Here is a 27,105-nt window from a genome sequence, read left to right on the forward strand (position 1 = left end):
TTCGATAACGCTCCTGTAAAGTGCATTTTGACGTTTTATGTGTTACATAAATGCAAGTTGTTGAATTACACACAATTGTACACTTGTGTTTCAGGATCTGTGGGCACAGACCACAGGTGGTCGAACTGGGTGATACAAATGAAATGACGGTCAGATTCCATTCTGATGCGGCAGAGTCCGATCGGGGATTTTCTGCTACCTTCGAACCTTATGACGCCACTAAACGTAAGTTGCAGAGGAGCGATGGAGGAAACTGGGTAATGGGTGGGGGGGGAATGGGTCGGTCTCGGTCGGTCTCGCTCTCTTTCTGGCTCGCTCTCTTTCTGGCTCGCTCTCTCTGGCTCGCTCTCTCTCTCTATCTGGCTCGCGCTCTCTCTCTTTCTGGCTCGCTCTCTCTCTTTCTGGCTCGCTCTCTCTCTTGTTCTGGCTCGCTCTCTCTCTTGTTCTGGCTCGCTCTCTCTCTCTTTCTGGCTCGCTCTCTCTCTTTCTGGCTCGCTCTCTCTGGCTCTCTCTTTCTGGCTCGCTCTCTCTCTTTCTGGCTCGCTCTCTCTGGCTCGCTCTTTCTGGCTCGCTCTCTCTCTTCTGGCTCGCTCTCTCTCTTCTGGCTCGCTCTCTCTCTTCTGGCTCGCTCTCTCTCTTCTGGCTCGCTCTCTCTCTTCTGGCTCGCTCTCTCTTCTGGCTCGCTCTCTCTCTTCTTGCTCGCTCTCTCTCTTCTTGCTCGCTCGCTCTCTCTTTCTGGCTCGCTCGCTCTCTCTTTCTGGCTCGCTCGCTCTCTTTCTGGCTCGCTCGCTCTCTCTTTCTGGCTCGCTCGCTCTCTCTTTCTGGCTCGCTCGCTCTCTCTTTCTGGCTCGCTCGCTCTCTCTTTCTGGCTCGCTCGCTCTCTCTTTCTGGCTCGCTCGCGCTCTCTTTCTGGCTCGCTCGCTCTCTCTTTCTGGCTCGCTCGCTCTCTCTTTCTGGCTCGCTCGCTCTCTCTTTCTGGCTCGCTCGCTCTCTCTTTCTGGCTCGCTCGCTCTCTCTTTCTGGCTCGCTCGCTCTCTCTTTCTGGCTCGCTCGCTCTCTCTTTCTGGCTCGCTCGCTCTCTCTTTCTGGCTCGCTCGCTCTCTCTTTCTGGCTCGCTCGCTCTCTCTTTCTGGCTCGCTCGCTCTCTCTTTCTGGCTCGCTCGCTCTCTCTTTCTGGCTCGCTCGCTCTCTCTTTCTGGCTCGCTCGCTCTCTCTTTCTGGCTCGCTCGCTCTCTCTTTCTGGCTCGCTCGCTCTCTCTTTCTGGCTCGCTCGCTCTCTCTTTCTGGCTCGCTCGCTCTCTCTTTCTGGCTCGCTCGCTCTCTCTTTCTGGCTCGCTCGCTCTCCTCTGGCTGGCTCGCTCGCTCTCCTCTGGCTGGCTCGCTCGCTCTCCTCTCTGGCTCGCTCGCTCGCTCTCCTCTGGCTCGCTCGCTCTCTCTTTCTGGCTCGCTCGCTCTCTTTCTGGCTCGCTCGCTCTCTTTCTGGCTCGCTCGCTCTCTCTTTCTGGCTCGCTCGCTCTCTCTTTCTGGCTCGCTCGCTCTCTCTTTCTGGCTCGCTCGCTCTCTCTCCTCTGGCTCGCTCGCTCGCTCTCCTCTGGCTCGCTCGCTCTCCTCTGGCTCGCTCGCTCTCTGGCTCGCTCGCTCCTTTCTGGCTCGCTCTTTCTGGCTCGCTCTCTCTCTCTCTGGCTCTCTCTCTCTGGCTCTCTCTTTCTGGCTCTCTCTTTCTGGCTCGCTCTCTCTCTTTCTGGCTCGCGCGCTCTCTCTTTCTGGCTCGCTCGCTCTCTCTTTCTGGCTCGCTCTCTCTTTCTGGCTCGCTCTCTCTTTCTGGCTCGCTCGCTCTCTTTCTGGCTCGCTCGCTCTCTCTTTCTGGCTGGCTCGCTCGCTCGCTCTCTCTTTCTGGCTCGCTCGCTCTCTCTTTCTGGCTCGCTCGCTCTCTCTTTCTGGCTCGCTCGCTCTCTCTTTCTGGCTCGCTCGCTCTCTTCAGGCTCGCTCGCTCTCTCTTTCAGGCTCGCTCGCTCTCTTTCTGGCTCGCTCGCTCTCTCTTTCTGGCTCGCGCTCTCTCTCTTTCTGGCTCGCTCTCTCTCTTTCTGGCTCGCTCTCTCTCTTGTTCTGGCTCGCTCTCTCTCTCTTTCTGGCTCGCTCTCTCTCTTTCTGGCTCGCTCTCTCTCTTTCTGGCTCGCTCTCTCTGGCTCTCTCTTTCTGGCTCGCTCGCTCTCTCTTTCTGGCTCGCGCTCTCTCTCTTTCTGGCTCGCTCTCTCTCTTACTGGCTCGCTCTCTCTCGTTCTGGCTCGCTCTCTCTTGTTCTGGCTCGCTCTCTCTCTTGTTCTGGCTCGCTCTCTCTCTCTTTCTGGCTCGCTCTCTCTCTTTCTGGCTCGCTCTCTCTGGCTCTCTCTTTCTGGCTCGCTCTCTCTCTTTCTGGCTCGCTCTCTCTGGCTCTCTCTTTCTGGCTCGCTCTCTCTCTTTCTGGCTCGCTCTCTCTCTTCTGGCTCGCTCTCTCTCTTCTGGCTCGCTCTCTCTCTCTCTTCTGGCTCGCTCTCTCTCTTCTGGCTCGCTCTCTCTCTTCTGGCTCGCGCTCTCTCTCTTCTGGCTCGCTCTCTCCTGGCTCGCTCTCTCCTGGCTCGCTCGCTCTCTTTCTGGCTCGCTCGCTCTCTTTCTGGCTCGCTCGCTCTCTCTTTCTGGCTCGCTCGCTCTCTCTTTCTGGCTCGCTCGCTCTCTCTTTCTGGCTCGCTCGCTCTCTCTTTCTGGCTCGCTCGCTCTCTCTTTCTGGCTCGCTCGCTCTCTCTTTCTGGCTCGCTCGCTCTCTCTTTCTGGCTCGCTCGCTCTCTCTTTCTGGCTCGCTCGCTCTCTCTTTCTGGCTCGCTCGCTCTCTCTTTCTGGCTCGCTCGCTCTCTCTTTCTGGCTCGCTCGCTCTCTCTTTCTGGCTCGCTCGCTCTCTCTTTCTGGCTCGCTCGCTCTCTTTCTGGCTCGCTCGCTCTCTCTTTCTGGCTCGCTCGCTCTCTCTTTCTGGCTCGCTCGCTCTCTCTTTCTGGCTCGCTCGCTCTCTCTTTCTGGCTCGCTCGCTCTCTCTTTCTGGCTCGCTCGCTCTCTCTTTCTGGCTCGCTCGCTCTCTCTTTCTGGCTCGCTCGCTCTCTCTTTCTGGCTCGCTCGCTCTCCTCTGGCTGGCTCGCTCGCTCTCCTCTGGCTGGCTCGCTCGCTCTCTCTCTTCTGGCTCGCTCTCTCTCTCTTTCTGGCTCGCTCTCTCTCTCTTTCTGGCTCGCTCTCTCTCTTTCTGGCTCGCTCGCTCTCTCTTTCTGGCTCGCTCGCTCGCTCTCCTCTGGCTGGCTCGCTCGCTCTCCTCTTTCTGGCTCGCTCTCTCCTGGCTCGCTCTCTTCTGGCTCGCTCTCTCTCTCTTTCTGGCTCGCTCTCTCTCTTTCTGGCTCGCTCGCGCTCTCTTTCTGGCTCGCTCGCGCTCTCTTTCTGGCTCGCTCGCGCTCTCTTTCTGGCTCGCTCGCGCTCTCTTTCTGGCTCGCTCGCTCTCTCTTTCTGGCTCGCTCGCTCTCTTTCTGGCTCGCTCGCTCTCTCTGGCTCGCTCGCTCTCTCTTTCTGGCTCGCTCGCTCTCTCTGGCTCGCTCGCTCTCTCTTTCTGGCTCGCTCTCCTCTGGCTGGCTCGCTCGCTCTCCTCTCTGGCTCGCTCGCTCTCTCTGGCTCGCTCGCTCTCTCTGGCTCGCTCGCTCTCCTCTGGCTCGCTCGCTCTCTCTTTCTGGCTCGCTCGCTCTCTTTCTGGCTCGCTCGCTCTCTTTCTGGCTCGCTCGCTCTCTCTTTCTGGCTCGCTCGCTCTCTCTTTCTGGCTCGCTCGCTCTCTCTTTCTGGCTCGCTCGCTCTCTCTCCTCTCGCTCGCTCGCTCTCCTCTGGCTCGCTCGCTCTCCTCTGGCTCGCTCGCTCTCTGGCTCGCTCGCTCTCCTTTCTGGCTCGCTCTTTCTGGCTCTCTCTCTGGCTCTCTCTCTCTGGCTCTCTCTCTCTTTCTGGCTCTCTCTTTCTGGCTCGCTCTCTCTCTTTCTGGCTCGCGCGCTCTCTCTTTCTCGCTCGCTCTCTTTCTGGCTCGCTCGCTCGCTTTCTGGCTCGCTCGCTCTCGCTTTCTGGCTCGCTCGCTCTCTCTTTCTGGCTCGCTCGCTCGCTCTCTTTCTGGCTCGCTCGCTCTCTCTTTCTGGCTGGCTCGCTCTCTTCTGGCTCACTCGCTCTCTCTTTCTGGCTCGCTCTCTTTCTGGCTCGCTCGCTCTCTCTTTCTGGCTCGCTCTCTCTTTCTGGCTCGCTCGCTCGCTCTCTCTTTCTGGCTCGCTCGCTCTCTGGCTCGCTCGCTCTCTCTTTCTGGCTCGCTCGCTCTCTCTTTCTGGCTCGCTCGCTCGCTCTCTCTTTCTGGCTCGCTCGCTCGCTCTCTCTTTCTGGCTCGCTCGCTCTCTCTTTCTGGCTCGCTCGCTCGCTCTCTCTGGCTCGCTCGCTCGCTCTCTCTTTCTGGCTCGCTCGCTCGCTCTCTCTTTCTGGCTCGCTCGCTCGCTCTCTCTTTCTGGCTCGCTCGCTCGCGCGCTCTTTCTGGCTCGCTCGCTCTCTCGCTCTGTGGCTCGCTCGCGTTATCTCTCTCTCTGGCTCTCTCTGTGGCTCGCTTGCGCTCTCTCTCTCTGTGGCTCGCTCTCTCTCTCTCTCTCTCTCTCTCTCTCTCTCTCTCTCGTTGTCCGGCTCTCGCGCTCTCTCTCGCTGTCCGGTGCTCGCTCTCGCTCGCTCTGTGGCTCTCGCGCTCGCTTTCTGTCTGTCTCTCTGTTCCCCGCCGCCTGCCCCGCTCGCTCTCGCTCTTTGGCGCTTGCTAGCTCTCTTATCTCTCTGGCGGTCGCTCGCTAGCTAGTGCTCTCTATCTCACTGGTGCTCTGTCTATCTCCCTCCCACACTCTTGCGCTCTGGCATCGCATTGCTCTCGCCCTCTGGCGCTCTCTGTCTCGCTCTGATGCTCTCTAGCACACTGGCTCGCGCTCTCGTGCTTGCTTCCTTGTCTGCTACTGCACTATCCTTTGACTCTAATACTAAGTCAGAAAATGGTTATTTTTAGTTTTTGTGGATCGACATCTCCTACCTTGATGGCACATTCAACCGAACCAATTCTGGCCTCTTGCACATCCCCGATTTTAATCGCTCCACTATTGACGGCCGTGCCATCAGCTGCTAGGCCCTAAGCTCTGGAAGTCTTGCCCATTAACCTCTCTGCCTCTCCATCTCGCTCTCCTTTAAGACATTCCTTAAAACCTACCTCTTTGACCAGGCTTTTGATCATCTACCCTGATATCTCTTTGTGGCTCGGTGTCACAGTGAAGCACTTTGGGACGTTTTACTACTTTAAAGGCGCTATATAAATGCAAATTGTTGTTGAAGCATGGGAGATGATGGCTTGTGTCTCTGCAGCTTGCCCGGATGAGTTTGCCTGCAGGAGCGGTCGCTGTATTCAACAGGACCTGGTGTGTGACGGATGGAATGACTGTGGGGACAACAGTGATGAAATCAAATGCAGTGAGTGTGCACATCACCACATTGCCAGTGTTCGACGGGAGGAGGGGCGCTGCCAGCGTGGCGCGGGGGGTGGGGGGGGGAACGTGGGGAGGGAGGGGTCGTGGAGTTATGAAGAGAAACAGACTGTACAGAGCCTGTATGGCGTGCGGGAGGGAAACTGCTGGGACAGATACAGCACCCTGCAAACCGTGGACAAAAGGCAGGCAGGGGGCTGAAGCGTGAACCAGAAACCAAACGCAATCAGAAAAATATGCTTCTAATGTTACAACAGCAAGGGTTTGGAAAGGAGATCCGAGATTCCCAAGGATGGAAACGGGATTGAAATGGAGGATGAGCTAATAGTTAATAGATGTAACATACTGCTTCCTGGAAGTCCCGAGTACAGTTGTTACCGATTGCCTGTTGCACTCTAAGGGACGGGCGGTTATTTCTGAGGGTACGATGTGAGATTGGGGAAAAAATCTATCAAGTGCAGACAGTTGTGATGGAAGAGTCAGTGAATGTGGGAGGGCCCTGATACATTTTTGATGTCTTTTCTACTCTTACTCTCGATTATTTGTCTTGTAATTTCGAGCGCTCTCGTGCACAAGTTCCTGTGTCTTCACTGACCCTGATACTGTGCCAGGATAGCAAACAGAAAACCTTTGCCATAATTGTTTAGTTCCTAGAATGAATATCAGGATTGTTCTAAGAGGCTGCAGTCCAGGAGCACGCCCACCTTGTCAGCCGTGGGTCGCACTCTCGCCTCTCCGTCAAAAGGTTGTGGGTTCAAGCTCCACTCCACAGACTTGAGCGTGACGGTGGGTGACGGGTACCTGGGCTGGGGGAAGAGGAGGGTCACTGGATTACGGATGGAATGAGGGTGCTTGGGCTGTTACTGATTTGTTCTTTCTCCCTTAGAGTGTAGCGATGATCAGTTCAGCTGTGGTACGGGGCTGTGTAAATCCAAGCTCTGGGTGTGTGATGGTGTCAACGACTGTGGCGATAACAGTGATGAGGCAAATTGCCGTAAGTACCTCATTAGCTCAGTCTCCATTATAGCTGCAATGGCCCCTGTCTGTCCCTCGTCCTGCCCCCGGCCCCCTCGTCCTGCCCCCCCCCCCTCGTCCGGCCCCCCCTGGCCCCCTCATCCTGCCCCCCTCCCGGCGCCCCCCCCCCGGCCCCCTCGTCCTGCCCCGGCCCCCCCCCCCCCGGCCCCCCCCCACCCCCTCGTCCCGCGCCCCCCCCTCGTCCCGGCCCCCTCGTCCCGCGCCCGCCCCCCCCCCCCCGTCCCGCCCCGGCCACCTCGTCCCGCCCCGGCCCCCTCGTCCCGGTCCCCTCGTCCTGGCCCCCCGCCCCCTCGCCCTTTATTCCCCCCCCCCCCCCCCCCAAGGCTATGTGCATAAACCAGGAAGGGGCACAGCGTAACACTGGAGTAAGTTTCGGTGTTTGACGTGGTTTTGTATCTTTCAGAATGTGAATCTGACGAGATGAAATGTATTAATGGAAAGTGTGTCCCTGAGGAACAGAGATGCAATCTGGTGGATGAGTGCGGGGACCGAACTGATGAGAAGGACTGCAGTAACAGTAAGCAGCTAGATCCCTATCTCACTCTCGGAAAATTACTCTCTATCTAACCCATGCTGTACCTGCCCTGGGCATGTTGATGGGACAGTGTAGAGGGAGCTTTACTCTGTATCTAACCCATGCTGTACCTGCCCTGGGAGTGTTTGATGGGACAGTGTAGAGGGAGCTTTACTTTGTAGCTAACCCCGTGCTGTACCTGCCCTGGGAGTGTGTGATGGGACAGTGTAGAGGGAGCTTTACTCTGTATCTAACCCATGCTGTACCTGCCCTGGGCATGTTGATGGGACAGTGTAGAGGGAGCTTTACTCTGTATCTAACCCGTGCTGTACCTGCCCTGGGAGTGTTTGATGGGACAGTGTAGAGGGAGCTTCACTCTGTATCTAACCCGCGCTGTACCTGCCCTGGGAGTGTTGGACACTGACCATTGTTTTGTTCCTTTACCTTGATGCAAGTTTTTTCGGGAACTATTGTGGCTGTTGATGAGGACAGATTGAGCTGTGAGGCTGGAGATTGGTTTGCAGGCTGAGTGACGGGGCTGTATGTTTGTTTCCTTCTTGTAGCAGCGAGCTCTGTGCCCTGCACCGCTTACACGTACAAATGCAAGAATGGTTTCTGCGTCCAGAAGAAAAATCCAGAGTGTGATGGAACCCGAGATTGTGCAGATGGTTCTGATGAGCAGAATTGCAGTAAGTGTTCACTGTGTTGCATCTCAACCAATTAGCGTTGTGTTCGGCAATACTGTTGGTTCACCTAAATCCTTCGCCCTCTCCACTGGGGGGGTGGGGGGGGTGCATGGCTTCCCCCCTCTCCACTGGGGCAGAGGGAGCACACGATCTGTACTGGGCCTGTGACCCGTAGGGGGATCTTTCAGTGGGAGGGTGGGGAGTTGGATGGGGTACAGTGTGTGTGAGGGTGGGGAGTTGGATGGGGTACAGTGTGTGAGGGTGGGGAGTTGGATGGGGTACAGTGAGTGAGGGTGGGGAGTTGGATGGGGTACAGTGAGTGAGGGTGGGGAGTTGGATGGGGTACAGTGTGTGTGAGGGTGGGGAGTTGGATGGGGTACAGTGTGTGTGAGGGTGGGGAGTTGGATGGGGTACAGTGTTTGTGTGAGGGTGGGGAGTTGGATGGGGTACAGTGTGTGTGAGGGTGGGGAGTTGGATGGGGTACAGTGTGTGTGAGGGTGGGGAGTTGGATGGGGTACAGTGTGTGAGAGTGTGGGGAGTTGGATGGGGTACAGTGTGTGTGAGGGTGGGGAGTTGGATGGGGTACAGTGTTTGTGTGAGGGTGGGGAGTTGGATGGGGTACAGTGTGTGTGAGGGTGGGGAGTTGGATGGGGTACAGTGTGTGTGTGGGGAGTTGGATGGGGTACAGTGTGTGTGAGGGTGGGGAGTTGGATGGGGTACAGTGTGTGTGAGGGTGGGGAGTTGGATGGGGTACAGTGTGTGTGAGGGTGGGGAGTTGGATGGGGTACAGTGTGTGTGAGGGTGGGGAGTTGGATGGGGTACAGTGTGTGTGAGGGTGGGGAGTTGGATGGGGTACAGTGTGTGTGAGGGTGGGGAGTTGGATGGGGTACAGTGTGTGTGACGGGGGGGGGGGAGTTGGATGGGGTACAGTGTGTGTGACGGGGGGGAGTTGGATGGGGTACTGACCGGGCCTACGGTGGGGGCAGGGCCTGGTGTCTGGGCCTGGGGTGGGGGTTAGGGATGGGTAAGGTCTGTGCTCCGACTGCTCTAACTCAGATTACTGATGTGTCTGCAGGTTGCGGGTCTCGCCCGTACAAACACTCTCGTATCGTGGGAGGTGTGGACGCAGAGATTGGCGAATGGCCCTGGCAGGTCAGCCTCCATCTGAAGAAGTCAGGAAATGTGTGTGGGGCCTCAGTGATCTCCAACAGCTGGCTGGTGTCAGCGGCCCACTGTTTCCTGGATGCACCGGGCATCAGGTTAGTGCCCAACTGACGACAACAACAACAACAACTTGTATTTATAAAGTGCCCTTTAACGTAGTAAAATGTCCCAAGGCGCTGCACAGGAGTTTATAAGACAACAAATTTGACACCGAGCCACCTAAGGATAAATACCAAACGCTTGGTCAAAGAGGTCGGTTTTAAAGAGCGTCTTAAAGGAGGAGAGAGAGGTAGTGAGGCGGAGAGGTTTAGGGAGGGAATTCCGGAGCTTAGGGCCTCGGCAACAGAAGGCACGGCCACCAGTGGTGGAGCGATTATAATCAGGGATGCTCCAGAGGGAAGAATTAGAGGAGCGCAGATATCTCTGGGGGGTTGTGGGGCTGAAGGAGATTAGAGATAAGAAGGGGCGAGGGCATGGAGGGATTTGAAAACAAGGATGAGATTTTGAAATTGAGGCGCTGCTTAACCGGGAGCCAATGTAGGTCAGCGAGTACAGGGGAGATGGGCGAACGAGACTTGGTGCGAGTTAGGACACGGGGCAATGAGCACAGGGGAGATGGGCGAACGGGACTTGGTGCGAGTTAGGACACGGGGCAATGAGCACAGGGGAGATGGGCGAACGAGACTTGGTGCGAGTTAGGACACGGGGCAATGAGCACAGGGGGTGATGGGTGAACGGGACTGGGTGTGAGTTAGGACACGGGGCAGTGAGCACAGGGGCGGTGGGCGAACGGGGCTTGGTGCGAGTTAGGACACTGGGCAGCCGGGCTTTGGATGAGCTCAAGTTTACGTGGGGTAGAATGTGGGAGGCCAGCCAGGAGTGCGTTGGAATAGTCAAGTCTAGAGGTAACAAAGGCATGGATGAGGGTTTCAGCAGCGGATGAGCTGAGGCAAGGGCGAAGTCAGGCGATGTTTCGGAGGTGGAATTAGGTGGTCTTAGTTATGCTGCAGATATGTGGTCGGAAGCTCATGTCAGGGTCAGATATGCCACCAAGGTTGTGAAGAGTGTGGTTCAGTCTCAGACAGATGTTAGGGAGAGGGATGGAGCCAGTGGCTAGGGAACGGAGTTTTTGACGGGGACCGAAAACAATGGCTTCGGTCTTCCCAATATTTGGAGGGGTCGAGAGAAAAGGAGGTGAAGTAGAGCTGTGGGTTGTCAGCGTACATGTGGAAACTGACGCTGTGTTTTCGGATGGTGTCGCCAAGGGGCAACAGGTAGATGAGAAATAGGAAGGGGCCCAGGATAGATCCTTGGGGGACATCAGAGGTAACGCTGAGAAATAGGAGGGGGCCCAGGATAGATCCTTGGGGGACTCCAGAGATGATAATGCGGGAAGAGAAGCCGTTGACTGGCTGTAAATTTGGAGAGATTCTCCTCCAGTCTGGGGGACGCTGCACTGGGAGTTCTGGGGTTTGAATTTGGCCCTTCTCATCTCGGGCTGCAGAGCTGAGGTAACGGAGAGGGTGGATGAGGGCAGCGCAGTTGATGTTGTGTATATGGACTTTCAAAAGGCGTTTGATAAAGTACCACATAATAGCAGCACGGTGGCATAGTGGTTAGCACTGTTGCCTCACAGCGCCAGGGACCCGGGTTCGAATCCGGCCTCGGGCGACTGTGTGTGTGGAGTTTGCACATTCTCCCCGTGTTTGCGTGGGTTTTCTCCGGGTGCTCCGGTTTCCTCCCACAGTCCAAAGATGTGCGGGTTAGGTTGATTGGCTATGATAAATTGACCCTTAGTGTTAGGGGGATTAAATACGTGGGGTTACGGGGATAGGGTGGGATATGTGTTGGTGTAGGGGTTACGGGGATCGGGTGGGATATGTGTCGGTGCAGGCTCGATGGGCCGAAATGGCCTCTATCTGCACTGTGGGGTTTCTGTGATTCTGTGAATAGGCTTGTTAGCAAAATTGAAGCCCATGGGCTAAAAGAGACAGTAGCAGCTTGGATACAAAATTAGCTAAGGGATAGAAAACAGAGTTGTGGGGAGTGGCTGTTTTTCAGATCGGAGGGAGGTATACAGTGATGTTCCCCAGGGTTCAGTATTAGGATCACTGCTGTTTTTGATATATATTAATGACTTGGACTTGGAGTTGGGGGTACAGGGCACAACTTCAAAATTTGCAGATGACATGAAACTTGCAAGTGTAGTAAACAGTGAGGAAGATCATTATAGACTTTGAGAGGACATAGACAGGCTGGTGGAATGGGCAGACACACGGCAGATAAAATTCAATGCAGAAAAGTGCAGTGTGATACATTGAGGTGGGAAGAATGAGGAGAGACAATACAAGCTCAATGGTACAATTTTGAAGGGGGTGCCAGAAGAGAGAGACCTGGGGGTGTTTGTGTGCTAATCTTTGAAGGTGGCAGGACAGGTCAATAAAGCATAGGGGATCCCAGGCTTTATAAACAGTGGCATCAAGTACAAAAGCCAGGAAGTTATGCTAAACCTATATAAACACTAGTTTGGCCCCAGCTGGAGTATTGTGTCCAATTCTGGGCACCACACTTTAGGAAGGACGAGAAGACTTTGGGGAGAGTGCAGGAGAGATTTACCAGCATGGTTCCAGGGATGAGGGATTACAGTTGCGTGGGTAGACTGGAGCAGCACGGTGGCATAGTGGTTAGCACTGTTGCCTCACAGCGCCAGGGACCCGGGTTCGAATCCGGCCTCGGGTGACTGTCTGTGTGGAGTTTGCACATTCTCCCCGTGTTTGCGTGGGTTTCCTCCGGGTGCTCCGGTTTCCTCCCACAGTCCAAAGATGTGCGGGTTAGGTTGATTGGCTATGATAAATTGACCCTTAGTGTTAGGGGGATTAAATACGTAGGGTTACGGGGATAGGGTGGGATATGTGTCGGTGCAGGCTCGATGGGCTGAAATGGCATCTATCTGCATTGTGGGGTTTCTGTGATTTCTGTGAAGCTAGCAGCGTTCTCCTTAGAGCAGAGAAGGCCAAGAAAAGATTTGAGGTGTTCAAAATCATGGAGAATTTAGGTTGAGTAAAGTAAAAGAAACTGTTTCCAGTGGCTGAAGAGTCGATAACCAGAGGGCCCAGATTGAAGGTGATTGGCAGAAGATGAGGATAAACTGTTTTACGCAACAAATGGTGAGGATTTGGAATGTGCTGCCTGATAGGGCGGTGGAGACAGATTCAATCGTAGCCTTCAAAAGGGAATTGGATATCTTCTTGAAGGAGAAAAATTGCAGGGATATGGGGGAAAATGGGGGGAGTGGGACTAACTTATCGAAAGAGCAGACTCGATGGGCCGAATGGCCTCCTGCTGTGTTGTACTATTCTACATCCTTAGCATTACCAGTTTGTATTGTGGAGCCCACTGCTGGCAGCTGGTCTGAGACCAGTTGCTGTGTATCACTTTATTATTTCTCTGTTTTTAACATTCTCATGGCAACTAGAGATGGGCAATAAATGCAGCTTTGCCAGGATAGTTCACACCCCGAGAACAAATTTTAAAAATCCTTACATTTCAGGACAATAATCTACAGCTAAAAATACACTCCTCACACCGCACTGCTTCTCGTTTCTGTGCCATTCAGTACAAAATCAAAGATTCTATTTACCGTTTTAGTGACTATATCTATTTACACTGCCACCATTACTGACCTGTGTATCTGTGCACCAAGTCCTTCTGCTCTTCTCCATTTCAAATATTACCATTTAATATGTATTTCCTTTCTCCCTTATGTTCAAAGTGTATTTCTTTACACTTTTCTACATTGAACTGCCGCTGCCCTGATTTGCCGACCGCACTAACTTCTGTGTCTTCCTGCACTTTTGGTCATGCCCCAATTTGGTGCCATTAACAAATTTCAGTATTGTTCCCTGAATTCCAAAATACAGATCATACTGTAAATAAAAGAGGCCCCAAAACAGCCCTCGTGGAACACCACTCACCACATCTTTCCAGCTGAGGAACTTCCTTTCACCCACCTCACCAATATCCTCCTCCTCATCAATATCCACCTCCTCCTCATCAATATCCACCACCTCCTCGTCGTCAATATCCACCACCTCCTCGTCGTCAATATCCACCACCTCCTCCTCGTCAATATCCACCTCCTCCTCGTCAATATCCACCTCCTCCTCGTCAATATCCACCTCCTCCTCGTCAATATCCACCTCCTCCTCGTCAATATCCACCTCCTCCTCGTCAATATCCACCACCTCCTCGTCAATATCCACCTCCACCTCCTCGTCAATATCCACCTCCACCTCCTCGTCAATATCCACCTCCACCTCCTCGTCAATATCCACCTCCACCTCCTCGTCAATATCCACCTCCACCTCCTCGTCAATATCCACCTCCACCTCCTCGTCAATATCCACCTCCACCTCCTCGTCAATATCCACCACCTCCTCGTCAATATCCACCTCCTCCTCGTCAATATCCACCTCCTCCTCGTCAATATCCACCTCCTCCTCGTCAATATCCACCTCCTCCTCGTCAATATCCACCTCCTCCTCGTCAATATCCACCTCCTCCTCGTCAATATCCACCTCCTCCTCGTCAATATCCACCTCCTCCTCGTCAATATCCACCACCTCCTCGTCAATATCCACCTCCACCTCCTCGTCAATATCCAGCTCCACCTCCTCGTCAATATCCACCTCCACCTCCTCGTCAATATCCACCACCTCCTCGTCAATATCCACCTCCTCCTCGTCAATATCCACCTCCTCCTCGTCAATATCCACCTCCTCCTCGTCAATATCCACCTCCTCCTCGTCAATATCCACCTCCTCCTCGTCAATATCCACCTCCTCCTCGTCAATATCCACCTCCTCCTCGTCAATATCCACCTCCTCCTCGTCAATATCCACCTCCTCCTCGTCAATATCCACCTCCTCCTCGTCAATATCCACCTCCTCCTCGTCAATATCCACCTCCTCCTCGTCAATATCCACCTCCTCCTCGTCAATATCCACCTCCTCCTCGTCAATATCCACCTCCTCCTCGTCAATATCCACCTCCACTACACACTTCGCTTCACCATCTCTCTACCTATCCCTCCCTTACTAACCTGTCTCTATGGATTTTGTTCTGGTAGATATTCCAATCCCAATCTCTGGGTTGCATACCTTGGGCTCCATGTTCAGCTGGAGTTGAATGACCGAGTGGTGAAGAGGGACATCAAACAGATCATCGTTCACGAGTCTTACAATAAGCAGACATTCGATAATGACATTGCCCTGTTGGAGTTGGCTAGTCCTGTGACCTTCACCAGTGTCATTCAACCCATCTGCCTCCCGGATACAACACATAACTTCCCTGTGGGCAAATCCACCTGGGTCACGGGCTGGGGGAAACTGAAGGAAGATGGTGAGTGACGCCAGTAGCTTGCAGCAGATGAATCTGATGTCATTTACTTTTGTTTGTGCTCTTGATCTAACCTGGTGTAAAACAAACTCAATACGTTGCCCAATTAAATGCGGTGATCTATGTTGTTTAGCAGAAATATTTACAGCAGCAGCCCTTCCTGCACATCACCCGCGGGCCGAGCCGGATCTCTGAGCTCCCCCGCGGGCCGGGCTGGAACTCCCCCGTGGGCTGGGCCGGAGCTCCAAATTCCTCTCAACCATCTGACTTCAAAAATGTTCTGCAGAGTCTGTTTTTGAACAGTTCTTGTTTCTTTTTAATTTTGATTTTTTTTTTCTCCCACAATTTCCATTGGCGGCTTTTCTGAAGGCGCTGGCTGCCGCTCGGGTCCGGTCCCCGCTGGCCGCCGCTCGGGTCCGGTCCCCGCTGGCCGCCGCTCGGGTCCGGTCCCCGCTGGCCGCCGCTCGGGTCCGGTCCCCGCTGGCCGCCGCTCGGGTCCGGTCCCCGCTGGCCGCCGCTCGGGTCCGGTCCCCGCTGGCCGCCGCTCGGGTCCGGTCCCCGCTGGCCGCCGCTCGGGTCCGGTCCCCGCTGGCCGCCGCTCGGGTCCGGTCCCCGCTGGCCGCCGCTCGGGTCCGGTCCCCGCTGGCCGCCGCTCGGGTCCGGTCCCCGCTGGCCGCCGCTCGGGTCCGGTCCCCGGGGTCCAGAAACACTCCAGTACCTCTGTTGCTTGATCACAATTTGTTCAATAAAGTTGCTCAATGGTTTTAAAGTTAGGATGAGGTCTGAAAGCGTGATGCTCTAGTTGCTCATCAAAGAGATCCTGTGAAAGCACGTGTTAAGTCCAGGAGTTAAAGGGATAAAGGGAATTTACAGGCAGGGTTTTGTGTTTGAGGAACAGGGAGGAGTCCATTCAACCCCTCATGCCTGGTCTGCCGTTCAACGTATCTTGACTCCATTTACCTGCCTTGGTTCCATATCCCACTAATACTTACCTAATAAATATCAATCAATCTTGACCTCGAAAGCTCCAGTTGACCCCTGGTATCCACAGCTTTTTGGAGGAGAGAATTCCAGATTTCCACCACCCTTTGTGTGAAGAAGTGTTTCCTGACATCACCCGTGAACGGCCTGGCTCTCATTTTAAAGTTATGTCCCCTTGTTCTTTACTTCCCCACCAGAGGAAATAGTCTCTCTCCATCTACCCTTAGGAATCCTTTTAACTTTTAAACAACTCAATCCGATCACCCCTCAATCTTTTATACTTGAAGGAATACAAACCAAGTCTATACAACCTGGCCTCATAATTTAACCTGTTAATCTTGGTGTAATTCTGGTGAATGTTCTTTGCATCTGCTCCAAGGCCAGTCTATCCTTTGAGGTGTGGTGCCCAGAACTGAACGCAGTGTCCAGATGGGGCCTAACCAAGGTTCTGCGTAACCGTCACATCACTTCCGCCCTTTATATTCCAGCCCCCTCGAGATAAAGGCCAGCATTCCATTAGCCTTTTAAATTATTTTTTGGGCCTGCCCACTAGCTTTTAGTGATTTGTGTACGTGGACCCCTAAATCTCGCTGCTCCTCCACAGTTCCTAGTCTCTCTCCATTAAGAAAATATTCTATGGATGACCTCACACTTTCCCACATTGAACTCCATCTGCCACAGTTTTGCCCACTCACTTAATCTATCAATGCCCCTTTGTAACTTCCTGCTCCCATCGACACATCTTACTGGGTGTCCTCGGTGTCATCAGCAAACTTGGATATATGGCTCTCCCTTCTTTCAGCCAAGTCATTGATGCATATAGTGAAAAGTTGATGCCCCAGAACAAATCGCTGGGGAACACCACTTGAGACAGCCTGCCAATGAGAGCGTTCCCTTTATCCCGACTCTCTGTCTCCGATCTCCCAAACAATTACCAGCCCATGTCACAAGGTTACCTCCAATTCCACGCGCTCTCATTTTTGCAATAATCTCTTGTGCAAAACTGATTGAATGCCTTCTGGCAGTCCATATAGACAACATCCATCAACTCTCCCCTATCCACCGTGTTAGTGACCTCGTTCATTATGCCTGATAGGACAGTGGAAACAGATTCAATAGTAGCTTTCAAAAGGGAATTGGATAATTCCTTAAAGGAGAAAAAATTACAGAATGTAGGGAGATGTGGAGTTCCTGGAGCAGACTGATATCACTGGGTACAGGAGGTAGCGGGGAGGTTGTTGCGTTCCTGGAGCAGGTCGTTCTCACTGGGTACAGGATGTAGCGGGGAGGTTGTTGCGTTCCTGGAGCAGGTCGTTCTCACTGGGTACAGAAGATATCTTCCTACGTGCGTTGCTGTTGCCAGGATCCTTACTTCAGTGACTAAGCCTCTGCTGCATTATTAATTTGCGAGTCAAGCGGGGGGGATTGATGTGTAATGTCCTCCCTCTCCTCTTCCTCCTGTAGGTGCTGATGCCAAAGTATTGCAGAAAGCTGAGTTACGAATCATCAAGAGACAGGTCTGTAATTCGCTGCTGAGCAGCATTGTGTCCTCCCGCATGTTGTGCGCTGGATACTTGAGCGGAGGAATCGACGCCTGTCAGGTAAGGTCACCTCGCAGCACCCCAACACTCTGTTTCATACACATGGGGTGGTGGGGGGGCTCACGGGCCCAGGCAGGTTGTGGGGAGCTGGGGTGGTGGGTGGGGTTCACGGGCCCAGGGTGGCGGGGGGGGGGGGGGTTCACTGGCCCAGGCCGCTTGTGGGTGGGTGGGGTTCCGTGGTCACGCATGGCTGTGCCTGTAGCCAGTCCCTTCCTCTCCCAGGCTGTGCCTGTAGCCAGTCCCTTCCTCTCCCAGGCTGTGCCTGTAGCCAGTCCCTTCCTCTCCCAGGCTGTGCCTGTAGCCAGTCCCTTCCTCTCCCAGGCTGTGCCTGTAGCCAGTCCCTTCCTCTCCCAGGCTGTGCCTGTAGCCAGTCCCTTCCTCTCCCAGGCTGTGCCTGTAGCCAGTCCCTTCCTCTCCCAGGCTGTGCCTGTAGCCAGTCCCTTCCTCTCCCAGGCTGTGCCTGTAGCCAGTCCCTTCCTCTCCCAGGCTGTGCATGTGCCCACACTGACTCTCCGTGCTGACCCCAGTCTCGGGGTCTCTACAGACACTGATTCACCTGCAGAAGTTTATCTCATTTAAAGGCAAAAACAAATTAAGCAACACGGTAAATGAGTTACATTTCATCCGGTTGTGAGCAGTTTGGTGAAAGGCCAAGAGTTTGCACATTGCAACCGTTCAATGTGAATAGAAAGCGGGGAGAGCTGAGCAATTCAGTCAGTCCCCCCCAGCACATCCACACCTATTATCTGATTATTTTAATATGTAAAAAATTAATTTCCACACCCATTCATTTTGTTTCCATCCTTCCCTTTAAACGTTTAAATAATTGAAATACACTCCCTTTTCTGTTCAATCACTTTCTAAAACTTTATTAAAATGCAACAATAGGAATCTCGTGTTTCGGATCCTGTTGCCGGAGATTCTTGCTCTGATTCGAGTTTTCATCCCATGTAATTAATGCATGCAGCGTAGATCAGAGGGTCTGCGAGTCACCACGGACACTGATCAGTGCCTGAGAGAGCTGGGGGGGCTCAGGGTCTGCGAGTGTGGTCTCTTCCCAACCCGCACCATGACCTCTGGAGTCCCCCTTGGCCCCTCCTACTTCTCATCTACATGCTGCCTCTCGGCGACATATCCGAAAACACAACATCAGGTTCCACATGTACACTGACAACACCCAGCTCGATCTCCCCACCACCTCTCTCGACCCCGCCACTGTCTCGGATTGTCTGACATCAAGTATTGGATGAGCAGCAATTTCCTCCAACTAAAGGAAGAACAAAGCAATTGTCTTCGGTCCCCGCCACAAACTCCGTTCCCTGACCACCGACTCCATCCCTCTCCCTGGCAACTGTCTGAAGCTGAGCCAGACCCTTCGCAACCTTGGTGTTGTTTGACCCCGAGATGAGCTTCCAACCACATACCTGCTCCATCACCAAGACCGCCTAATTTCACCTCTGTAACATCGCCTGAGTCCGCCCCTGCCTCAGCTCATCTGCTGCTGAAACCCTCATCCACTTCTTTGTAACCTCTAGGCTTGACTATTCCAATGCTCTCCTGGCCGGCCTTCCATCTTCCACCCTACAGAAACTTGAGGTCATTCAAAACTCTGTTGCTCGTATCCTAACTCACACCAAGTCCCGTTCACACATCACCCTTGTGCTAGCACCCGGTCCGAAAACGCCTCAATTTTAAAATTCTCATCCTTGTTTTCAAATCCCTCCATGGCCTCGCCCCTCTCTATCTGTGTAACCTCTTCCAGCCCCACAACCCTCCGAGATCTCTGCGCTCCAATTTTCATCGCTCCACCATTGGCGGCCTGCCTTCAGCTGCCAAGGCTCAAAGCTCTGGAATTCCCTCCCTAAATCTCTCCACCTCTCCCTCCTCCTTTAAGATGCTCCTTACAAACTACCTCTGACCAATCTTTTGGTCATATGTCCTGATATCTCCTTCTGTGGCATGGTGTCAGAAATATTTTTAGTGATGTCGCTCTTACTGAGCACCTTGGGATGTTTTGCTACATTAAATGCGCTGTATAAAAGCAAGTTGGTGGGGTCTGCGAGTGGGGGGGTGGTCAGGGTCTGCGAGTGGGGGTGGTCAGGGTCTGCGAGTGGGGGGGGTCAGGGTCTGCGAGTGGGGGGGGTCGGGGTCTGCGAGTGGGGGGGGGTCGGGGTCTGCGAGTGGGGGGGGTCGGGGTCTGCGAGTGGGGGGGGGTCGGGGTCTGCGAGTGGGGGGGGGTCGGGGTCTGCGAGTGGGGGGGGGTCGGGGTCTGCGAGTGGGGGGGGGTCGGGGTCTGCGAGTGGGGGGGGTCGGGGTCTGCGAGTGGGGGGGGTCGGGGTCTGCGAGTGGGGGGGGTCGGGGTCTGCGAGTGGGGGGGGGGTCGGGGTCTGCGAGGGGGGGGATCGGGGTCTGCGAGTGGGGGGGGGTCGGTGTCTGCGAGTGGGGGGGTGTCGGGGTCTGCGAGTGGGGGGGGTCGGGGTCTGCGAGTGGGGGGGGTCGGGGTCTGCGAGTGGGGGGGGTCGGGGTCTGCGAGTGGGGGGGGTCGGGGTCTGTGAGTGGGGGGGACAGAGATTGGGGGGAGTTGGAGTGGGGGGGAGATCGGAGATTGGGGTGGGGGTCTGCGAGTGGGAGGGGGGTCGGGGTCTGCGAGTGGGAGGGGGGTCGGGGTCTGCGAGGGGGGGGTCGGGGTCTGCGAGTGGGGGGGGGTCGGGGTCTGCGAGTGGGAGGGGGGTCGGGGTCTGCGAGTGGGGGGGGTCGGGGTCTGCGAGTGGGGGGGTGTCGGGGTCTGCGAGTGGGGGGGGGGTCGGGGTCTGCGAGTGGGGGGGGTCGGGGTCTGCGAGTGGGGGGGTGTCGGGGTCTGCGAGTGGGGGGGGGTCGGGGTCTGCGAGTGGGAGGGGTCGGGGTCAGGGTCTGCGAGTGGGAGGGGTCGGGGACTGCGAGTGGGGGGAGTCGGGGATTGGGGGTGGGGGTCTGCGAGTGCCATTCACTCACTCTGCCATGTGTTGCGTCTGGTCGACTGGAGGAAGCCCGTTGGAATTGGTTGCTGTTGCTGGCAGCAGCTTTGTGAAAGTCTGGATCTGGAGCTCCAGCTCTTGGTGTCAGACTCTCCTTTTCCAGACCGTGATCTAATGGTCCCAGGACACGAAGTGCCGGGAGTCAGCAGCTGTAGCAATGGAGTTCTTGAGTTTCAGCTGTAATAACCAAGTCTATACTCGGACCTGCTGTTTATTGGCCCATGGTGCTAATGGTTTCACTGTCTGTGTTTTCAGGGTGACTCTGGAGGCCCCATGTCCAGTGTGGAGGAGAATGGGAGGGTGTTCTTAGCCGGAATTGTCAGCTGGGGAGATGGATGTGCGAGAAGGAATAAACCAGGAATTTACACCAGAGTTGCCAAGTATCGACAATGGATCATGAGACACTCTGGAGTTTAGTGCGTGCGGAGTACGTCACCCTGGCCACGTGGCTGACTTTCCAGATTCTTACTCTGCCCTGGGTGTATCGGGTGAATTGATCCACCACAGAGAACTGAAGTTAGGAGCACACTTTCACTTTCACCTGTACCATGTGATTTCTGATACCGAGGCGCTCTCCCAACTTGTAGATAAATGTATAAAATTCCATGAAGTCAATCCATCAGTGAAGATATTCTGTGGGACGTTTGGCTACTTCTCATGCTACTCAACCAATGAATGATCGGGGTGTGTAATGGGTGTCTGGGCAATAAGTACAATGAACTGGGACGCTCCAGAGCTCCCCCCCCCCCCCCCCCCCCCCAAAACCACCACCTCCTCTCGCACAGCTCCCCCGCGCTGAGTGTTGGTCGGTCGGACAGACGGTCTGTGCTGGGGGGGTCGGACGGACGGTCTGTGCTTGGGGGGGTCGGACGGAAGGTCTGTGCTGGGGGGGGGGGGGGTTGGTTGGACAGACGGACAGTCTGTGCTGGGGGGGTCGGACGGACGGTCTGTGCTGGGGGGGTCGGACGGACGGTCTGTGCTGGGGGGGGTCGGACGGAAGGTCTGTGCTGGGGGGGTCGGTCGGACGGACGGTCTGTGCTGGGCATCGGTCGGACGGTCTGTGCTGGGCATCGGTCGGACGGACGGCCTGTGCTGGGGGGGGTCGGTTGAACAGACGGTCTGCGCTGGGCATCGGTTGGACGGACGGCCTGTGCTGGGGAGGTCGGTTGGACAGACGGTCTGCGCTGGGCATCGGACGGACGGTCTGTGCTGGGCATCGGTCGGACGGACGGCCTGTGCTTGGGGGGGGGTCGGTTGGACAGATGGTCTGTGCTGGGGGGGGTCGGTTGGACAGACGGTCTGTGCTGGGGGGGTCGGACGGACGGTCTGCACACGGGGTTGCTTGGCCTGCACCATATGTACCTTGTAGTTTCATTAATTCAGTTTATAATGTTCTGTGTAAAATAATAACTGATCCATTGGTGCAATAACCTTTCCCACCTGTTGCTGATGTGTGTTTACTTTAGATTGTGCGTGTTACACTTATTCAAAAACCTGCTGGGAGCCAGAATTATTTTCTCGGGACTAAATGCAAAGCCCATTAAAGGGCACTGGGACCTCCGTGATTCTCAAAGAATTTTACCAAATAATGATAGACTGTGTGCTCTCATTCTGTGATTTGAGTATGATGCAATGAAGAGATTTTTAAACCTGTTTTGCTAGTTTGACTGGTATAACAACCATATGATGGAGTAACTGAGTCTGACCTCACTGTTACTGCCTCGCACATTAACTAAAGAATCACTCATTCTGCCCAAATCTTCAGCTCCTTCACACCCTGGGGCTTGTCCATGTCCCAGGACTGAATCTGGGGCTTGTCCATGTCCCAGGACTGAAATGTGCAAGGCAGGCCCACTGAGCTGGGCTACTGAGGTGAGCATTCTGTCCCCCTGCAGCCTCCCTACTGGGGTTGGTGCTCCTCGGTGCCCCTGCGGAGAGCTGGTATCAGTCAGGCCTCGAGCAGTTTGCTTCTCTGACCTTTGACTTCAAACAGAAAGCACAGAAGGAAAAGTCCAGAACAAATACAAATAGAGTTTTAGGTGAGCAGGAGCTTCCAGTGCACGGCTTCAGTTGGATAACCAGGTCCAGTGGCGTCGGCAGCGACCGTGGGCTTGACGTCGCGATAAAGCAAAAAGGGCCACTCGGAAATCAGACTTGGCCATTGAGCCGAGTTCTAAATGAGATTCTTGGTTTAGCAGCCCTGGTTCAGTCAGCCCCTTGACCTGCGCTGGGCTGTGTTTGTGGGTGTGTGTGAAGGATGTGGATCAGAAAAATGAAAGTGCCTTCCTGATACCAAGCCCGCTGTTTTAAATTCTGCTCTCTGATTTCGCACTAGAGAGTCGATGTTTTTACTGATGCAGGTTCTTGCTCAGCACTGCTTTTATATTCAAAATTTTCTACCTAAAATAAACAGAATAATTGAGTGTTTTGATTATTTGGTGTTTGGGATTAGTCCCACTGTCCTGTTTGATCATTTACATTTATACAGTGTTATTTATCTTAGAGCACTGTCACATTGTTGGGTTTGGTTTTGGGGTGAGCATCACTGACTGGAGTTGTAATCAAACCTTGTATTCCTTACGAAGTGGTTTGTACCTTCACCCCCCCCGCACTCTCCAAATTTCCCCATTACTATAACTTAGAGAAGAGGTTGAACCAATCCCTGCCCTGTCCTGTGCTGTGTGATCCAGGTCATCATCTCACCTGCAGGTGGTGGGTAATATTCGTATCAGACTGGAACTAATGTATTGATCAATTATTGGATGTGGGTACAGTAGCTCAATGCTCTTCATACTGGCTGAACAACTCCGGGTGCGAGGTTATTTGTGGGCTGGCTACCAAGACAGTAAGTTGCCGGATTGTTGTAAAAACACACCCATTTCACTAATGTCCTTCAGGGGAGCAAACCCTGGTCTGGCCTACACCTGACTCCAGTCCCACACTCTGAAGTAGCCCAGCACGGTGGCATAGTGGTTAGCACTGTTGCCTCACAGCGCCAGGGACCCGGGTTCGAATCTGGCCTCAGGTGACTGTGGAGTTTGCACATTCTCCCCGTGTTTGCGTGGGTTTTCTCCGGGTGTTCCGGTTTCCTCCCACAGTCCAAAGATGTGCGGGTTAGGTTGATTGGCTATGATAAATTGACCCTTAGTGTTAGGGAGATTAAATACGTGGGGTTACGGGGATAGAGTGGGATATGTGTTGGTGTAGGGGTTACGGGGATCGGGTGGGATATGTGTCGGTGCAGGCTCGACGGGCCGAATGGCCTCTATCTGCACTGTGGGGTTTCTGTGATTTCTGTGATTCAAACCATCCAGTTATTTAAAAAAAATCAATGCATATCACAGTAAGGAAAATATTGAATGGACCTATCGGCACTGAGCCAGGCCTTGGTTAAGGACAAGAGTTGTAAAGTCTTCCTCACAGCTGGAGACTGGGAGGCATCTCACAGACTAAACAAGCAACAATTTAGTATTTTACTCGGTCATATCTATCAGCAAACCTCACAGATTCTTCCATCACAATCCCTGGGTATGTCCTGCAGTCTACTTAGGAGTGAGAATGATTGGGAATCCTCAACATTGATTTTGCACATTGATCTTGTGGCTTCAGATCAAACAAGGCCATGTTGAACACACCATGACAGAAGCAAGGGCACAGACTGTACTCCGAGTGGGCAGGGCTTTAATATCCACCATCAAAAGTGGCTGGGCACTGGCAGAGCCCTGAAGGACGCAGCTGCCTGAACAAGCCTGCAGCAGGTGGTGAGGGAAAGTGTAAAGTCCGCGCCTCAAAAATACACGGACTTCGGGAGAACAATTAAACAGGTATTTTACTGAACAGAGGGTAACGTCAGACTGAAGTACAGAAGCCTGCTAGGGCCTTTTATACAGGGGTGGTCACTGCCGGTACTGCAGTATAAAATCAGTTCTTCTCTTAAAGGTACATACACAATTCCTCCCCTTTTAGATAAACAGTACATAACATTCATTTAACAACTAAATAATAACTAATTACAATTACAATTTTCTCGGTACTATATACATCAACTGAAATAATCATTTATAAGTTCAGTCTTTGAGGAGGCTTCCTAATCCTGACTGGATAGCGCTTTTCTCGAGTATCCTGTTCTTGCGGTGGAGTTGATTCTGGCTCATTGTCATTGGTTGGTTCGTCAGCTTCCAATACCACTGCTTCTGAGGTAGACGCAATCTGTACTTCGGGCTCATTACCAGGTGCACATGCTCGTGGTATAGGTTTGGCTTGTTCCTGTGACTCTAGAATCTGGTCAGCATGGCGTCTCACGATGCTCTCTCCAACATCCACTGTACATTAGTGGTCCCTGCTGTGTGCATATCGTTCCTGGCTGCCATTTTTCTGTTCGGTAGTCGCGGGCCAAGACTGGTTGTCCTATCTTGAAGCTCCTGGTTGGCTTCTCGTTGATGTGCTGGAATTGCTTATCCTCAACATCTCGTCTTATGATTGGTTTGAGCAAATCCAGGCGACATCTTAGCCTTCGATTGAAGAACATTATGGCTGGAGCTTGGTTGGTGACTGCATGTGTCGCATTCCAGTAAGCAAACAAGAAATTATCTACCTTGTGTTGTAGTGGTATGTCGTCGTTATACATCGCCTTTATTGCCTTTTTAAAGGTCTGAACAAACCTTTCAGCCAATCCATTTGTGGCTGGATGATATGGGGCAGATGTGTAATGTTTCACCCCATTATTCCTCAGAAACCTCCGGAAATCCTCGGACACAAACTATGGCCCATTGTCGGAGCAAATCTGTTATGGCAAGCCATTCCTGGCGAAGATGGTCCGTAGGACTGCAATAGTTTTCTCCGTGGTGGTGGAGGACATTTTGATGACCTGTGGCCATTTCGAATGAGCGTCCACGGCGATTAGAAACATTGAGTCCATAAATGGACCAGCAAAATCAATGTGTACCCGTTGCCATGGAGATGAGGGGCCTGTGGTGGTGCATTTTGGACTTTCTGGCATCCTGAGCAGCTCTTGGTCAGGTCCTCGATTTGTTTATCGATTCCCGGCCACCACACACAAGCCCTGGCTAGGCTTTTCATTTTTACCCCTCCCAGATGACCTTCATGAAGCTCATCGAGCACTCTGTCTCTCAACTTGGGTGGAATTACCACTCGGGATCCACACATCAAGGTCCCCCGGCACACTGACAGCTGTTCTCTCCTTGGCGCGAATGCTGGCAACAGTGAGTCGCCATGTGCTGGCCATCCCTTCACCGTCAAATCATAGACCCGAGAGAGTGTCAGGTCATTTCGGGTTTCCTTCTCTATACTTGAGTTTGTAACAGGTAGACATTCGACTATGGTCGCATGGAATATCTCAACAGGGTCCACTGCAGGTGCTTCCTCTACCGTAGGCAACGGTAGGCGCGACAGCCCATCAGCATTTCCATGCTGCTTCGTACCCTTGTATTCTATGTCGTACTGATGTGCCCCTAGAAAAAGTGACCATCTTTGCAGCCGTTGCGCCGTCATCACCGGAATGCCGCCCTTTGGGTTAAAAATGGAGACCAGGGGCTGATGATCAGTCAGTAGGGTGAATTTCTGCCTGTGCAGATAGTGATTGAACTTATTCACCCCCCCCCCCCCCCAACACCAGGCTGAGGGCCTCCCTGTCAATCTGGGCGTAGTTACACTCAGCTGAGGTTAACGAGCGCGACGCAAAGGCTATTGGCCTCTCTGAACCGTCAAGGAATTTGTGTGACAGCACCGCTCCAATGCCGTAGGGAGATGCATCACATGCCAACCGAATCGGTAGTGTTGGGTTGTAGTGGGCCAATACTTCTTTTGAAGTGATTAGGCATTTACATTTCTGAAAGGCACGCTTACACTCATCACTCCATTTCCATGTTACTCCAGTTTGAAGCAGGGCGTTCAGTGGGTGCAGAATTGTAGATAAATTTGGCAAGAACTTATGGTAGTAGTTCACCAGCCCGAGAAACGACCTCAGTTGCGACACATTTTCCGGTGCTGGAGCCTTGACTACAGCCTCAATCTTGTCTGGCGACTTATGCAACCCTTCCTCATCAATCATGTGGCCACAATACGAGATTTGTCTCCTGAAGAACTCGCATTTGGGGCGGTTGGCTCGTAGCCCATATTCCTGCAATCTAGTGAGCACCTGCTCCAGGTTGGCAAGGTGTTCACTGTCATTTTCGCCCATCACCAGGATGTCATCCAAATAACACTGGGTCCCTGGGATCCCTTGCAGGACTTGTTCCATTGCCCTCTGCCAAATAGCCGGGGCTGATGCTACCCGGAATACCAGTCGATTGTACTGGTAAAGGTCTTTGTGAGTGTTTAGTGTGAGGTATTTCCTAGATGATGCTTCCACCTCCATTTGTAGATACGCTTGGGCCAGATCAATCTTCGTAAAGCGTTTCCCTCCAGATAGTGAGACGAAAATATCTTCTATCTGTGGAAGTGGATATTGTACTGTGTGCAGGACTGGGTTCACAGTTACCTTGAAGTCCCCACAGATGCGAATCTTCTTCGGCTCCCCAGGCGTGCTGCTCAATGATTTCTTCATTACAGGAACGATGGGTGTGGCCCACTCGCTCCAATCCACCTTGGACAGTACACCTGAACGCTCCAGACTCTCCAGTTCTGCTTCGACGGCTGGGCGGATCGTGTACGGCACCGGTCTGGCCTTAAAAAAATTTGGGGTTTGCGTTATCTTCGATTTTTATCGTTGCCTTTACTCCTTTTAGAGTCCCAAGTCCTTGTTGGAACACCTCTTTTGCGTCAGTTAGAATTTGTGACAGACGTCCAGGTGCGACGTCATCATCCTTTTGTCAGTCACAGTTAGCGCCTGAATGGAATGCCAATCCAATTGTATTTTTCGGATCCATTCACGTCCCAATAATGGTGGTCCTCCATCTTGTAGTATATATAGATACAGTTTCTGTGTTTTCTTGCCGTTATATTTAACTGGCACCCTTATTTTTCCTCTGGGGTAGACTTTTTGCCCCGTGTATGTCTTCAATACAATGGACGTGTCCTTTAAGGGTATGTGTGAGAATAGCCGCTCATAGTCTCGTCGATTCATGACAGGGCTGATCCTGTATCCAATTCCATCTTTACTTGGGACCCTGCTATCATGAGGGTGACCCAAATGGTTCGGTGATCCTCCTTTGC

The 27,105-nt window shown here is 53.4% G+C and overlaps 1 protein-coding gene across 2 annotated transcripts in view; it reads left to right on the forward strand.

Annotated features, from left to right (window-relative positions):
- The window catches only part of LOC147100460 (suppressor of tumorigenicity 14 protein homolog), a 124,688-nt gene extending 103,847 nt beyond the window's left edge, over positions 1–20,841 (forward strand). For both annotated transcript variants that reach the window (XM_085968200.1, XM_085968201.1), the window contains 9 exons: positions 95–225; positions 5,422–5,526; positions 6,427–6,534; positions 6,979–7,092; positions 7,653–7,778; positions 8,851–9,034; positions 14,068–14,339; positions 16,782–16,918; positions 20,188–20,841. In XM_085968200.1, coding sequence (XP_085824326.1) covers positions 95–225; positions 5,422–5,526; positions 6,427–6,534; positions 6,979–7,092; positions 7,653–7,778; positions 8,851–9,034; positions 14,068–14,339; positions 16,782–16,918; positions 20,188–20,349 — 1,339 coding nt within the window. In that variant the 3' untranslated portion in view covers positions 20,350–20,841. The remainder of the gene's footprint in view (positions 1–94; positions 226–5,421; positions 5,527–6,426; positions 6,535–6,978; positions 7,093–7,652; positions 7,779–8,850; positions 9,035–14,067; positions 14,340–16,781; positions 16,919–20,187) is intronic.
- Positions 20,842–27,105: the final 6,264 nt, after the last annotated feature.

Source organism: Somniosus microcephalus, chromosome 26 (assembly GCF_052327205.1).
Source record: "Somniosus microcephalus isolate GS21.2 chromosome 26, FLI_Smic_1.0, whole genome shotgun sequence".
Taxonomy (NCBI): Eukaryota; Metazoa; Chordata; class Chondrichthyes; order Squaliformes; family Somniosidae; genus Somniosus; species Somniosus microcephalus.